The 15,001-nt window shown below is 42.6% G+C and overlaps 1 protein-coding gene across 3 annotated transcripts in view; it reads right to left on the reverse strand.

Annotated features, from left to right (window-relative positions):
• Nucleotides 1-15,001, reverse strand: part of CYFIP1 (cytoplasmic FMR1 interacting protein 1) — a 133,564-nt gene that overhangs the window by 40,077 nt on the left and 78,486 nt on the right. For all 3 annotated transcript variants that reach the window (XM_047863282.1, XM_047863279.1, XM_047863281.1), the window contains exons 17-22: nucleotides 13,636-13,792; nucleotides 12,381-12,477; nucleotides 10,173-10,249; nucleotides 9,966-10,074; nucleotides 8,831-8,950; nucleotides 6,628-6,827 (exon numbers count right to left, since the gene is read on the reverse strand). In XM_047863282.1, coding sequence (XP_047719238.1) covers nucleotides 6,628-6,827; nucleotides 8,831-8,950; nucleotides 9,966-10,074; nucleotides 10,173-10,249; nucleotides 12,381-12,477; nucleotides 13,636-13,792 — 760 coding nt within the window. The remainder of the gene's footprint in view (nucleotides 1-6,627; nucleotides 6,828-8,830; nucleotides 8,951-9,965; nucleotides 10,075-10,172; nucleotides 10,250-12,380; nucleotides 12,478-13,635; nucleotides 13,793-15,001) is intronic.

The raw sequence follows: 15,001 nt of genomic DNA on the forward strand, positions 1-15,001 counted from the left end.
TGCAGTCCATTGACAAGTGGTAATGACCTAGTACTCAGGTCTTGCTGGGTCTCTGGACATGGTGATGACCTCGGGGATAGGAGTGGGAAGGAAGATACAGGCACTGATATCCAGTTACTCAAATCACTAGTTACAAGCTAATGGGAAGAAAGAGCAAACTAAGTACTTATAACCACATTCATTTAGCCAACATACTGGCTTGATAATGGATTAGGAGACCTTGAAAATCAAATGCTTGGATTTTAAAGTGGACATGAAAAGCTTGGCTAATACTTTCATATCAGAAGAGTTCATTTAAACATATAAAACTTTTGGGGCTCCTGGGTGGCTCAGTTGGTTCAATGTCTGGCTCTTGATATCGGCTCAGGTCACGATCTCACAGTTCATGGGTCTGAGCCCCGTGTTGGGCTCTGTGTTGTGCTGATAGCACAGAGGAGCCTGCTTGGGATTCTCTCTCTCCCTCTCTCTCTCTGCCCCTCCCCTGCTTGCTTGCTCTCTCTCTCTCTCTCTCTCTCTCTCTCTCTCTGAAGAAAGAAAGAAAGAAAGAAAGAAAGAAAGAAAGAAAGAAAACCAAAAACCTTATAAAACTTTTATAAAGAAGCATCATTACTACATGGATTTGCTAACTATTAAACATGAAGCACTTGATTAACACATATTACACTTTAATAAATAAAAAAGGATGTACTTGGCATAATACCACCAGTGCATGAAATGAACATGCATATCTGAGGGGAGTACATTTACACAGAAATGTCATGCTTTTGAGTGTCTGGATTTTGTTGTTACCCTTTAAAGACTGTTGAGTTATACTGGGCAGAATGTTAAAACTGCTTGCAAGTCAGCTGGAACCTTTCATAATTAGGGTGGCATGGTATTGTAAACAGCTTAGGGCTAGTACTAAGGCAGGCCCTTCTGGCAATTCTACTGAATGCATAGGTATTTGGTGAGGTCTCCCCATTCTTGCTGGCAGGGCCTCAGATGGCTCCTAGCTCTGTGTCAGCTCCGGGAATTCTTCAGCTTAGAGCCCCCAAAAAGTTGTTCTTTGCCCATCTTTGTGGAGATCCACAAAGATGGATCTCCACAATCCACAATGCACACACAGTTTAATATTCAAGCAAAGATTAAAGGGACCCTAAGTTGGTCTCAGGAGCTATTCCTCTATGCAGCTCTCTCTTCTCTCATACTGCAAATCTGCCCTGCAAATTCCAGCTGTCTCAGCATCCTCTGTTTCCAATCTGTCCCTTCTACCAAATAAGACTTTGAAGCTGTACTTGGGATACATCCTTCCACACTGAAGCCCAGAAAGTGCTTCCAAGCAGAAACCCAGGGAAGTCATAGGGCTTACCTCCTTTGTTTCCTTTCCCCTAGAGAAATAGGCAATGTCTGAAACAGTGGTTTCATAAATTTTTCACTTGTTTAAGGCAAAAGATATATCCAAACCCTGTTACTTCATTATCCCAAATAACTTTTAAGCACTGTATTTTGACTATATATTTATATACATATGTAATATATACATATAGTCAAATATATTCAGTATATATACACTCAATGTAAAGATAAAAAAAAATAGAATTCCAGTTAGTAGGCTTGTGTTCATGGTGGAAAGGATTAGTAATTTTGAATTTTCTGCATTTTCTAGAATTAAGCAAGTGAGTAAATATACTAATAACGAAACAGGATTCTCACTGTAGAAAGGAGTTATAAAAATGGAAAGGGAGGGAGAAAACGAGAATGAGAACTGCAGTGCTGAACTGGAATTGAAGATATTAGTGTGAATTCAGGGTTAGAACATGTAGACCGCTACAGAGAAGCAACCCCCACCCCCCACCACATAAACATTTTATGGGGTTGTGTCCTCTAAAAAGATAATTTGAAGTCCTAATTACCAGTACCTCATAATGTGATCTTATTTAGAAATGGGGCTACTGCAAATGTAATTAGTCAAGATGAAGTTATACTGAAGCAGAGCAGGCCCTTGGTCCAATATGACTCATGTCCTTGTAGGAAGAAGGGAAAACAGCATGTGTCTAAGGAGGCAGAGACTGGAATGATACAGCTGCATGCTAAGAAGGCCAAGAATTGCTGACCACCCACCTGAAGCTGGGGAAAAGCAAGAAAAGTCTCTACCCAGAGTCTCAGAAGAAGCACAGCCCCGCTGACACCTTGGTTTTGGATATCTAGCCTCCATAACTGTGAGAAAATAAATTTTTGTTGTTTTAAGCCCCAAGGTTTGTGGTAATACAGGGACTTAATACAGTACATAGTCAGGTACTCCCTAGCTCTGAACATCAAAAGAGTCTAGAAACAATGACATTCCAGTAGCAATGAACATATCTAACACCCAGACTTACTTTGTAAACATTAAGCCTAGATGTAAAATATTCTCCACTAAAAGGAATCCTTGTAGAAATAACAAATTGCAAAGATAGAGCAGGAGAAGTACAAGATGAACCTGGAACTTTTTGTGGTGCAGAAAGTAGGGCAGTGCCTCAAAATGATGTGGACAGCTAATAGGACACCAAAACCAGGTGGAAGGGGCTCCCACTGGCCAAAATGGGGTCAATTTAAGCCACAAAAACCATATCATGATAATAACAGATTACAATGCTGAGTTAGAATCTGCAAGTCTTTACTTATAATAAACAAATAAATATATGCCAACGTATATAGCTGAAGGCTGACTAATATATATACATGGAATGATGACATTTGAAAATCACCATTGTCAACCACCATAATGATAACTGAGTTGGGTCAGAATCATCAACAGATGATAAAACTAGTAGGCCAAATTTTAATGAGGAACAGTTTATTTATGAAGTCTCAACTATCTCTCTATAAATTACTTATAAATTCTAAGCAGAAAAATGATAACATGTCAGCGGAGAAACCAGGCAGCCACCATCCTAACCAAAAGATAGAAGTTAACATCACCAGTAATGGACAAAGTAATGCCCTTTGCTTCATTGTACACTGCACTGAGGACACACCCATTCCTCTGTGGCCTTCCTCCCTCTGAGGCCTGACTTTGATCCCAATCATTGCCTATTTCCAGAGCTATAGCATTTTCACACAATTATCAGCTGTATAGGTTAAATTTAAGTCATAGGCTACCCTAAACCACTTCCTAGAGCCATCAGGCAAAATCACTAATCAAAAATAAGCAACCAGTGAAGTTCTGGTTTCCCTTGAACAGTTCTTAGGAAACCCTCAGGGATGGAATTAAAATACTGGGTGACACAATTCTGTCTTCTCAGGATTCCAGTTCAGTTCTCAGGAGCCTTGGTGGGCAGAGCAGCCTCCTTACAACACAGGTGGGGCCCATTCACAGCCTCCATGGGCTCTGTGCTCACTCTGCAAACAGGGGTATTCACATCTCATGGGCCAATGGAAGAAATATGCCACAAGAGATGAAGGCACCCAAAGCTGCCCCTTCTGCTCACTGTCATTTACATCAGACATTGTGTGGTCTCAGGTAGCTGAGGGCTGAGGTGTGACCTGACACCACTCCTCAGTTACATATTGGATGCCTCAATGTTCCTCACACAGTTCTACCAGGGTCCTATAACCGACACTGGCCTGGAGGTTTTCTACCCTTCATAGTACCAACTTCCTAACCTGAGCCCTGTCAATTCTGTCTTTGACAATAAGACCCCTACTGCCAGCAGGCCAGGCAGCCTTGAAGGGGGGATGTTCTCCATCATCAGTCCCAAACAGGGCATCCCAAGGGCCTATCTTGGTGGGCAGGGACTCAGAATTTGATCCATTTCCCTAACTCCACTCTTCCTCACCAAACTTGTGTTCATATGTCTAAAGTATCTTTCAGAAAACATAGCAGTTCAACACAAGAGTTTACGGCAAATGCTGGCTTTTCATCATCATGTAATCCTGATCCTCCTCTGCAGATCTTCTACACAGCTCACATCAATTCTGAGGACTTGACCCATTGAACCATCACCAAGGAGACCAGGGCAGTCCAACAGGCATAAAGGAGGCTCAGGGAACACCTTTCATTATTCCTTTTGCAAGATCTCTGAGAAATCCCTTAAAGGAAGACCAAATGCTAGATAATTTTTAAAAAGCCTGGGTAGCTCAGTTGGTTAAGCAACTGACTCTTGGTTTTGGCTCAGGTCATGATCTCAGAGTTTGTGAGTTTGAGCCCCAAGTCAGGCTGGGCTCTGTGCTTTCAGCATGGAGCCTGCTTAGGATTCCCTGTCTCTCTCTCTCTCCCTCTACCCCTCCCCTACACACACACACACACACACACACACACACACTCTCTCTCTCTCTCTCTCTCTCTCTCTCTCTCAATATAAATAAACATTTAAAAAATACAATCTAAAATAATACCAAAAAAACCCCACAACTTCCTGTGTTGCCCAATTCCAACCTCACCATAACACCTTTTTTCAGCCTACTGATGGTGGAGTTCTGTTGCATGTAACCTTCAGAGACACCTGACAAGGCAAAAACAATTTAAGGAAAGGTAACAGAAATTAATTCCAAAGGTTCCAAATGGATCAACCAAAACAACTCTTTGGTCCTGCAAACATCAGCCATGACTTAAACAGATTTTCAGAAGCAGAAAAGCATATTTATAGTCTAATACAGAATGACCCTCCTTGTGATATATCATGTGGAATAAAAATGTGTATATAATAGCATGCCTAATAGCACTCATTTCTGCAAAATAAAAAAATATATATGTATATCTGACTGTATGACAAAAACTGTAGAAGAAATACACATTTTTAAAAATGTTTATTCATTTATTTTGAGAAAGAGAGAGTAGGGAAGGGGCAGAGAGAGAGGGAGAGAGAGAATCATAAGCAGGATCCATGCCCAGCGCAGAGCCCGAACACAGGGCTTAATCTCATGACCATGAGATCATGAACTGAGCCCGAGTCAGTAAATTAACCAACTGAGCCACCCAAAGAGCCCCAAAACATTTTTTTAAGTGTTTATTTATTTAGAGAGAGAAAGAGAGAGCACAAGCAGGGGATGGGCAGAGAGAGAAAGAGACACAGAATGCGAAACAAGCTGATGTGGGGCTTGAACTCACGAACCGTAAGATCATGACCTGAACCTCAGTAACCAACTTGAGCCACCCAGATGCCCCCCCCATCGATATATTTTTTAATGCGAGCAATCTCTAGGGATTTATTTTCCTCCTCATATATGTATATATGATTTCTAACTTTTCTACAATTATGATGCATTATTTATGTAATAAAAATATTTTTTCAGTTAATCTAGACTCTAACAATTTGAAAGATATCTGTTTCAGGAGACTAGACACCTTCAAAGAAGTTAAACAATGATGAGTAGTGTGTAAAGTCTGGTTCTGGTATATGCCCAGCCAGGTCCAGAAGCCCCCTAATCTGAGGAGACTGACTGGGACTCCTCCCCCGGTGGCTCTGGAAGTTATGGTCACGTTCCCACTACTGCTGCCTGGCAAGTGTCAGCCACCTGGGGCTGGTGTGATGGCACAGCCCCATGCACCTTGGGCCAAGCCTGTGTCCCTATAAGGAAATCCAACCTTGAGGTCCTAAATAGAAAATGGCAATAGCATGGGGCGCCTGGGTGGCGCAGTCGGTTAAGCGTCCGACTTCAGCCAGGTCACGATCTCGCGGTCCGTGAGTTCGAGCCCCGCGTCGGGCTCTGGGCTGATGGCTCGGAGCCTGGAGCCTGTTTCCGATTCTGTGTCTCCCTCTCTCTCTGCCCCTCCCCCGTTCATGCTCTGTCTCTCTCTGTCCCAAAAATAAATAAAAAACGTTGAAAAAAAAATTAAAAAAAAAAAGAAAATGGCAATAGCAGACATGACCAGACCAGGAGGGCCTCCCTTCTGTCCTTAGTATGTCCTTTGAGACATAAAACTGGGCTTGAAAGTCAGTAACAATTCAGCTAATACATGGTGGGATGTTCAGATCTAGCAGAAAAGCCAAAGACAGTGATTTTTAAAAAGTGGTCATAATACACATACATACACACACACACACACGTCTTTGGCACATGCTGACACAGAGCAGAAGGTCAGCTTAGAGTAGAGCACAGAGAACAAACCTGGACAGGTGGCTTCCCAGTGCACAGAGGCCAAGGCAGGGCTGTCCCAGGATTTGGGCCACATCAGGAGGCTAAACCACTAATCAACCGTGCCACCCACATAACTGGCCACTTTTATGTCGTTCAACATAGTAGTAAATGGTAGGTTGGTGAGAGTGTGGCTCACGAACTGATCTTCATACACCCCAACATCCCAGAATGGAAGAAAAATAGAAAGTCACCCACTATATTCCAACATCAGGTAGACTGACAACGGTGGAGGTGGTGCAGACCCTGCAGCTACTGTCCACGTGCACCATGAGATCCTGCCCTGACCTACAAGCAAGTGCCCCAGTGGAGTCTCTACATGCAAAGCCATAAAACATGCCCAGGGGCTGGCCTAAGGCTATACTTGCAAAAAGAGGAAACTGGGAGGGCCTGAGTACCCTGGACGTGACAAATGATAGGGAACAGGGAAAAAGACAGCAACTTAATGGACAATGTGGAGGCCCAGAGATATCCTGTTTAGGAACCCTTTGGCAAGGGCATCCAAAACTATCCATGAGGTTACATGCTCACCGGTTGGTAGAGCCATTATAGCAGTAGTTGGGCAGGAAGTCGTAATTGAGTTCCCAGAAGACATGGAGGGTGATTCTCCCGTATGGCGCTGATACATTGTGGTTGGCCTCCCGGAACATGGCGTCAAAGCTGTCCAGTGTCAGGTACCTGTTTAGCAGCTTGTGGGTCATGCGGTTGATTTCCAAGAGGCCATCCAACTCCTATAGTACCACAAAGACAGGGGTGTGAGGACAGAATTGAGCCCAGCTCATTGGCCCCCATTCCTTACATGGGCAGTGCCATGGTGCTAGGGTGGGCTGGGTAGGAGAGAATAGGATACACAGAGGTAAGGCTGGTGAGCTAGGCCAAGAATATACACAGTGGGGGTCTAGTAGGCCACAGAAGCTTGCTTCTTACACCTAAATTCATTATGTCCTCTCCACTCTTTTGGAAACACCCCTCCTAACCGTGGTCACACCTCCAGGGCAATCATCCTTTTTCCACTAAGGAAACCTCCGCACTGCCCCCTCACTGGCTTCCAACCACCCCTAGGGCAGAGACCACTAGGATGCATCCACCCCTGCCCTGCTGGCACGCTATGTGTCCTCAGGCATCAGCCTGAGTCAGCCTCTCTTACTGTGCACAGCGACAAAGCACAGTCAGCAAGTGCATTCACAGATAGATTTCCAAACTTCTAATTTGCTCATAAATATGCCTAGGTCTGTGTTATCCACTGTAGTAGCCAATGGCCACATAATGGCAATGAGAACATGGCTGGTCCAAACTGAGGTGCACTGTACATGTGAGTTACACACCAGCTTTAAAAGACCAAGTATGAAGACAAAGAATATAAGATATCTATATCAGTCATTCTGATTCTGTGGAAGAATATGAGGAGCACTGCTCACCCTATGTGGAGATGCTTGAACCAAAGTTGCTGAAGCCCAGTGCTCACTGACGCCTCTCTTGTTCTAGTCAAAACTGCGTCTTTAGTAATGAACAACCTTCCTTGTGTTCTTACATGTTCACTAACAATGTCTGAAGCCTTCATTCTTGGAAGATCTATTTGGTTTGGCATAAAATCCTTAATTCTCATTTCCTTTCCTTGGCTTCTGGCATGAATAGCTGTAGACAAAGCTCTGAAGACAAATTTTCTTTCTCTTATCACTCTGCTCAGATATCCAGAGAATTTTTTCTTTTCCTTTAAAATCTAATACTTCTACAGGGGCACCTGGGTGGCTCAGTTGGTTGAGCGTCCGACTTCCAACTTAGGTCATGATTTTGCATCTCATGAGTTGGAGCTCCACATCTGGCTCTGTGCTGACAGCCTGGAAACTGCATTGGATTCTGTACCTCCCTCTCTCTCTGCCTCTTCCCCACTCATGCTCTGTCTCTCTCAAAAATATAAACATTAAAAAAAAAAAAATCTAATACTTCCACTGAAATATTCCTTGGTATTGGCCACTTTGGGTCAGTTTTCCCAGGCACATGCCACAGGCTTTTAATATATATTTATAGCATGTACTAAATTTTATCCATGTTTCCTGGAAACACAATTTTCAGGTCACACTGCTTTGGTTTTTCTCTTCGGAGACCCTTGTGATATGTATTGTATGTTGGATCTTCATTGTTAATCTTCTATATGATTTTCTTTCAAATCCTTTTTCTCTGTGTTCATTTCTTTTTGATTTTTAAAATTTTCCTTTTTTAAAAAAATTATTTATTTAGAAAGAGAGAGGAGCTGGGGAGGGAGGGGGGAGGGAGAGGGACAGGGAGAGGGGGAGAGAGAAAGAGAGAGAGAGAGAGAGAGAGAGAGAGAGAATGAATATCTCATGCAGGCTTTGTGCTGTCAGCACAGAGCCCAACATGGGGCTCGAACTCACGAACTGTGAGATCATGACCTGAGCCAAAACCAAGAGTCAAATGCTTAACTGAGCCACCCAGAGGCCCCAAATTTTTCTTCTTTTATTCTCTTGCCATAGTTAGGTATAATTTATTCAAGGTTAGGATTATTTGTTCTTTGAAGTCATCTTAGAATTGCAGCCAATAAGAACAGACACTAAAAAACGATAGGATAGGCCAAGCTCGAGTAGTGCAAAGCTTTTGATTTCTATGCAAAAACTGAACCTACTATTGGTTCAGTTTATCATAAGGACAAAATTAAAATTAGCTCCAATCCTTGTGACCAGTTTCTGCTGAGCTTGACAAAGGGGAGAGCACTTACAACTATTGATGTCAGGTCTTCACTTTCAAATCGTCCAATGGCCAGTTCCAGAGACTTATACATGGCTGCTGAGACACGCTGAGTAATCAGGCGATTAAGGTCTATGGATCTGCCCAGGAGCTGGAAGATGGAGAAAGGAAAAAAGAATGAACAATAAAAAACAAATGTATATATGCATATGTATATATGTATATGTATATCTATATACTTATACACCTATACAGATATTAAATATATCTGTTCCAGAATCCAATTCCAAAAGATAAAACAAATAATACACAAAATGTAAACATTTTAGATCAAATTATATATATAGGTGTCATGATCAAATACTCTACTTTCCTAGAGCTAAAATTCCTTCAGGTCAAAACCATAAAGGACTTTTGTAGCATCCTTTGCTGAATTTATACTTAACATCATGGAGAGAAACTCTAAGTTTCACCACACACCTTGAAAATCTGGGTCTGTCAGTTAGGACCCCTCACAATGGTGTTCAGGACCAACCCCCACTACAGAGCAGCCTGCACATGCCTAACTTTCACAGTATTACAAGAATGAATAAGAGAAAATTATTCCCTCTCTACATCAGAATCCTAAAAACATATGTGTTTCTCAATATCATTTCAATAACATAAACACATAGATACAATCCTGGTAGAAAATGTCTCAAAATGTGAATGGTAATTATCTGTAGAATTATATGCATTTTTTCCTACAGTTTTCTGTATTTTACTCATTTTTCTGACATATTGTTTTTAAGGAAACAAAAGTAAACACTGTATTTTTTATTCTTTGTGCTGGCCAAGAGAGAGCTCCTCTGTAACACTCAGCTGACAAGTGTTTCTCACCTTCATTCCTTCCAAGTTCTGAATTTTGGGCTCTTAGGACCCAAGCCCTCTGGAGCCATGCCTTTCCCCAGAGGTAGAACAGGACAGGGTGCAGAGTGCTACAAATCTTCCTCTGTATTTCAGGGTATCCAAAAGAAACTGTCTTTAAAATCTCAACACTTTACAAGGATGTCTCCACAGTAACACAACATACTGACATCTATTAATACCCAGTCAGCTCAAAGAAAACCACACTATTTCCAGTGCTGGCTCCATGCCTCACCATGCCCAGGAGAGGTCTGGCTCACCTGCACATGCCTCTGCTTAAGCAGTGTCTCATAGCGGTTAGATGGCGGGAGATGGATCGTGGCCCCTTGATTCTTGCATTCTGATCGTAAACGTTTATCAAGAAGCAAACTAGTACAGAGGAAGAGAAGACATTTCTCATATGCTGTGAATTTTAATGGAAATGTCAAGTAACCCAAGATTTCATGTCCAAATCATAAACCACATACCTTCCTGCCATAACCTTATAATATGCAAATATCTGGTCTGCCAGTTTATAAACAAATTGGTCAAAGCATAGATTCACCTGAAGAAAAAGAAAGCATATATTAGATTTTTATTCCCTAAAGATCAAATAACCCAACTTCAAAATAAAAAAATCTTTTGATCCAGCAAATTCCACTTTTGGGTATTTATCCAAAAAAACTAAAAACACGAACTTGAAAAGATATCTGCACTCCCATGATCACTGAAGCATTATTTACAATAACCAAGACATGGAAGCAACCTAAGTGTCCACTGATGGATGAACATATAAAGAAATTTTGGTATACACACACACACACATATATATATATATATACATATATGTGTATATATATATATGTGTATATATATATACATATATATACATATATATATATATGTATATATATATATACAACGGAATACTATTCAGCCATAAAAAAAGAAATCCTACCATTTGCAACTATATGGATGGACCCTAAGGGCATTATGTTAACTGAAGTAAGTCAAACAAAGAAAGACAAATACAGTACAATCTCATGTGTGAAATCTTAAAAAAAAAAAAAAAAAGAGGGGGGAGGGGTGCCTTGGCGGCTCAGCCGGTTGAGCTGACTCTTGATTTAGCTCTGGTCATAATCTCATGGTTCATGGGCTCTGTACTGACAGTACAAAGCCTGCTTGGGCTCTGTACTGACAGTACAAAGCCTGCTTGGGATTCTCTCTCTCCCTCTCTCTCTCTGCCCCTCCCCCACTAGCACTCACACCCTCTTGCAAAAATAAATAAACTTAAAAAAAAAAAGAATGCACAGAAAACAGACTGGTGGTTTCCAGAGGCAGGGTTAAGGGTAGGCAAAATGGGTGAAAGTGGTCAAAAGGTACAAACTTTCAGTTATAAAATGAGTAAGTTCTGGGAATATAAAATTAAAAGAAAATCTTTTGTTAAGGCAAACAAAGGCAATTATTAGCAAAGAGAGACAAAAAACAACCTCAATTTTTTTTTTAAGATTATTTGTTTTGAGAGAGCAAGCATGAGCAAGTGGGGAAGGGGCAGACAGAGAGGGGAGGGAGAGAATCCCAAGCAGGCTCTGTGCTGACGCAGGGCTCAATTCCACAAACCATGAATGAGATCATGACCTGAGCCGAAACCAAGGGTCTGACGCTCAATTGACTGAGCCACCCTGGCACCCCAAGAAATAAACTCACTGTCTAACACCAGCAGATTAAATATATTATGGTGTGGCCAGGAGTGACCACTACACAGCCACTGGAATTATGTCAGAACCTTTCTCACTGATGGAGAAAAACGCTTCATGTCTCTTAAAGGCAAAGGAGTATGAAAAAGTCTCTCTTTATCAAGTGTTCCCAGTGGTTTAATTGTATTTGGGTTCTGCTCTGCCACCAGGCTGTGTGTCCCAGGAACTACTATGTGTGGTGGCATCCTCTGGAGCATGGCTGGCTGCTCTAAGCACTGAGGTTGGTGAAGACACATAGGATGGATAAACCCCTATGACTCCACCCCTAAAACTGTATTCTCCCTTGCAAATAGGGTTAGCCTCCCCACCCCACATGGTGCTCACAGGACACCATGTGCTCAAAGGGGAACCACTACAGGACCTGCAGGTGTCTGCCCTTAAGAAGCGTTTTCTAGTTTTTTCGAGGAGGCAGAGAAGGAAATCCAGATGCACAATGTAATTTGTTGAGCTTTAAACTGTCTTATATCTTAAACTAGAAAATTTTTAAATTTTCTCCTTAGATTTATCTCCTTAGCTACATGTAGAAAAACTTAATAATTCCACTTATAGGAATTTGTACTCAAAAAATAATTGAACACAGTTAAAAAATTAGGTGCAAGGAAGTTCATCAAAGCATTACTTACAATATGCAAAACTAAGAAACCAAAATGAAAGAAATAAAATAGGGGTTGGTTCAGTGCATCTACTATGTAGATGCACCTGCTTTAAACTGTGTTTTTAACAGAAGACAGGTGAGGAAACAGGTGCTTATGACATGCTGTCAATCATCACATGTGTAGATGCAGAGAGAAAACTACAGATAGGAAGGTTTACTACAAAATGTTTATTTCAAAGTTCATTCTATTGTTTAAACCTCCTGTACTACTAAAGAAAATCTGCTTCCTGTAACACTCAGAGAAAAAGGAAATTAAAGTTTGTTAAAGGTGCCTGGGCCCTCACCTCTGCTTCAATTTCGTCGTAGAGAAACTGCTTGTTGAACCTGGTGAGGGCATAGTGTGCGCTGTCATTGTACAGGTCCAGGGAGTAGAGGACGTACCTGCAGAGGGGGCGAGTGGTCAGCCCAGCCTTCCACAAAGAGCTTTTCGGCTCTCACATCCCGTACTCCAAGTGAAATTTAACATTCATTGCTGACCTCTCACATGAAGAAAAACAGTTCTTACTTCAAACACCAAACTAGGTTTTTGTCCAGGATCCTAATGGACTAATAAGCCAGACAATCCCACAGATGGGACACACTTATGGAGGTCATGCCCAGGGCCCGTTGGGTCCACAAGGGCCTCCTGTAGCTGCATCTTCTCATTTATGTTTAAAGTTTCTCACCACAGAATACAGTATTTTTTATAACCACAAAAACAAGTTATTTTCTTATTTCTAAGAATGAACTGTCTGACTTAACAAGAAAAACATAAAGGTCCTGGGTCCTACAGCTGACCATGACCATGACCAGCATAGCTTTTGAAAGCCTCTTTCCCTCTGCCCCATGTCTGGACAGAAGGCAGCAGCCAGAGGTCTCCAGTAATAAGGATCCTCTGAGGTACAAGGCCACTCCCACCTCACAGCAGGGAGGCTGTGTGAGCAGTGGGGTCAAGTTCAACTCCAAAGATGCGACAAAGAGGCATGCCAAGGCCTCTGCATTAGATTTCCAGTGTTGTAGAACAGAGGATATGGCCACTCCAGAGAAAGTGGAAGGCCATCCTCCTGACCACCACATAAGAACTGATGTGCATAGGCAAAGACAAAGACATTTGCTCTGTGTATCGAAGAACCTGCTGGGTCAGTTCCCAAGAATACCTTCATGGACCTCATATTTTCAAAATCTCTGATCCCCTCCGTTGGCCCTGAGTCCTGACCACAAAACAAAGCTGTTCAATTAATACTTTCTCTCCCAAATTCATCTGGCTCAGAGGCTGTGCCACACGAAAGGCCAGGCCACATCTCCTTTTGCTGATCTTAGCTGAGTCCCAGGGCCTTACTTAGACATGGTGGGACTTAGTGACTTCTGCTATGTTCCAGCTGGAGTCTAAAGCCAAGAAATCCATTGCTTGTATTAATCTCTGAAGTCTTACCCCAAGTATGACAACTTCAAATAAAGTGCTGAAAACAGTCCAGCCCCTTCCTCCCTCTCCCAGCTCCCAAATGCCACCACGGTCCCTGGTTACCACAAATAACTAAAACAGGCCCACAGGGCACTCACTCCATCATGGATGCCTCCTTGGTCTCTAGGATGTGGTCCGTCAGGATCCAGGGCATGGACATCTCAATGGGGAACTGGATCCTCCTGCCCATTGTCAGCTCCAGGAAGAACTCTCGGAACCACAACTGTGAAAGGTCACAGCACTGCTGCAGCGTTTCTTGAAGGATTCAAACGACATCATGTTAATCTTCTGCAAGCAGAAAAGACTCAGCAGGACAATCTCAGGTGGGAGGGGGGCATGTGTGAGATGCTGACTCTTTCAATCTCAGCCGTGAGCCATGCAGGAGCAGATATGAGCAGGGAGGGGTCACACGGCACTTCACACTAGGGATGAGACAACCACAAAGTGGCTGCAAGCAAAGCCACCCTAGACATTGCACATTCCTGCTCACAAAAAGAGAAGATTCAGCATCTGGCCCCTGCTGGTCTGGTATACCACCACCTGCCAATGGGACCTTGTCAACCCTGTGAGCTTCTTTGAGGGACTGGGAAGGGGGAAAATGGCCTTTTTAAAAGGAGAAATAGGGGCACCTGGGTGGCTCAGTTGGTTAAGTATCTGACTTTGTCTCAGGTCATCTCACGGTTTGTGAGTTTGAGCCCTACGTTGGGCTCTGTGTTGACAGCTCAGAGCCTGGAGCCTGCTTCGGATTCTGTGTCTCCATCTCTCTCTGCCCCTCCCCCACTCACACTGTCTCTCTCACTCTCTCAAAAATAAGTAAACCTTAAGTAAGTAAATAAATAATAAAAGGATAAATAAACCGTGTTACTTTATTTTAGGATAAAGATGCAGCATTACATGCATATTCAATACAAATCTATCTAATGCAAAACAGAAATTTTTTTTTAAAACAATGTTTCCAGGTGCCTGGGTGGCTTAGTTAGGCATCCGACTTCTTGGTTTTGGCTCAGGTCATGATCTCGCAGTTCATGAGTTTGGGCCCCGCATCGGGCTCTGCACTGACAGTGCAGAGCATGCTTGGGATTCTTTCTTTCTCCCTCTCTCTCTGCCCCTCCCCACTCCTCTCTCTCTCTCTCTCTCTCTCTCAAAATAAATAAATAAACTTTAAAAAAAGTTTCCATCATTTGACGAGTGAAAAACAAAAGCCTTACTATTTACTCCAAACCCACTATACTCCCAGCCAAGATAGAGGCTTCCTGCTCTGAGGAAGCTGCTGCAGCACTGGAGTAAACACAGACTCCACATTGACAAAGGGTAGCCACCCAATGCCCTGGTCAAGGTGATCTGCCACCTTCCACACATCAGTGCTCATGGAGGTTGTTTCTCATATTCATCACTATCTTGTTCTCGAGCCAGGTGACAGATGACATTTGTCTGTGTTTCTAACCTTGTATGGGTTACAAAGGC

The sequence above is a fragment of the Prionailurus viverrinus genome, chromosome B3 (assembly GCF_022837055.1).
Source record: "Prionailurus viverrinus isolate Anna chromosome B3, UM_Priviv_1.0, whole genome shotgun sequence".
Lineage (NCBI taxonomy): Eukaryota > Metazoa > Chordata > Mammalia > Carnivora > Felidae > Prionailurus > Prionailurus viverrinus.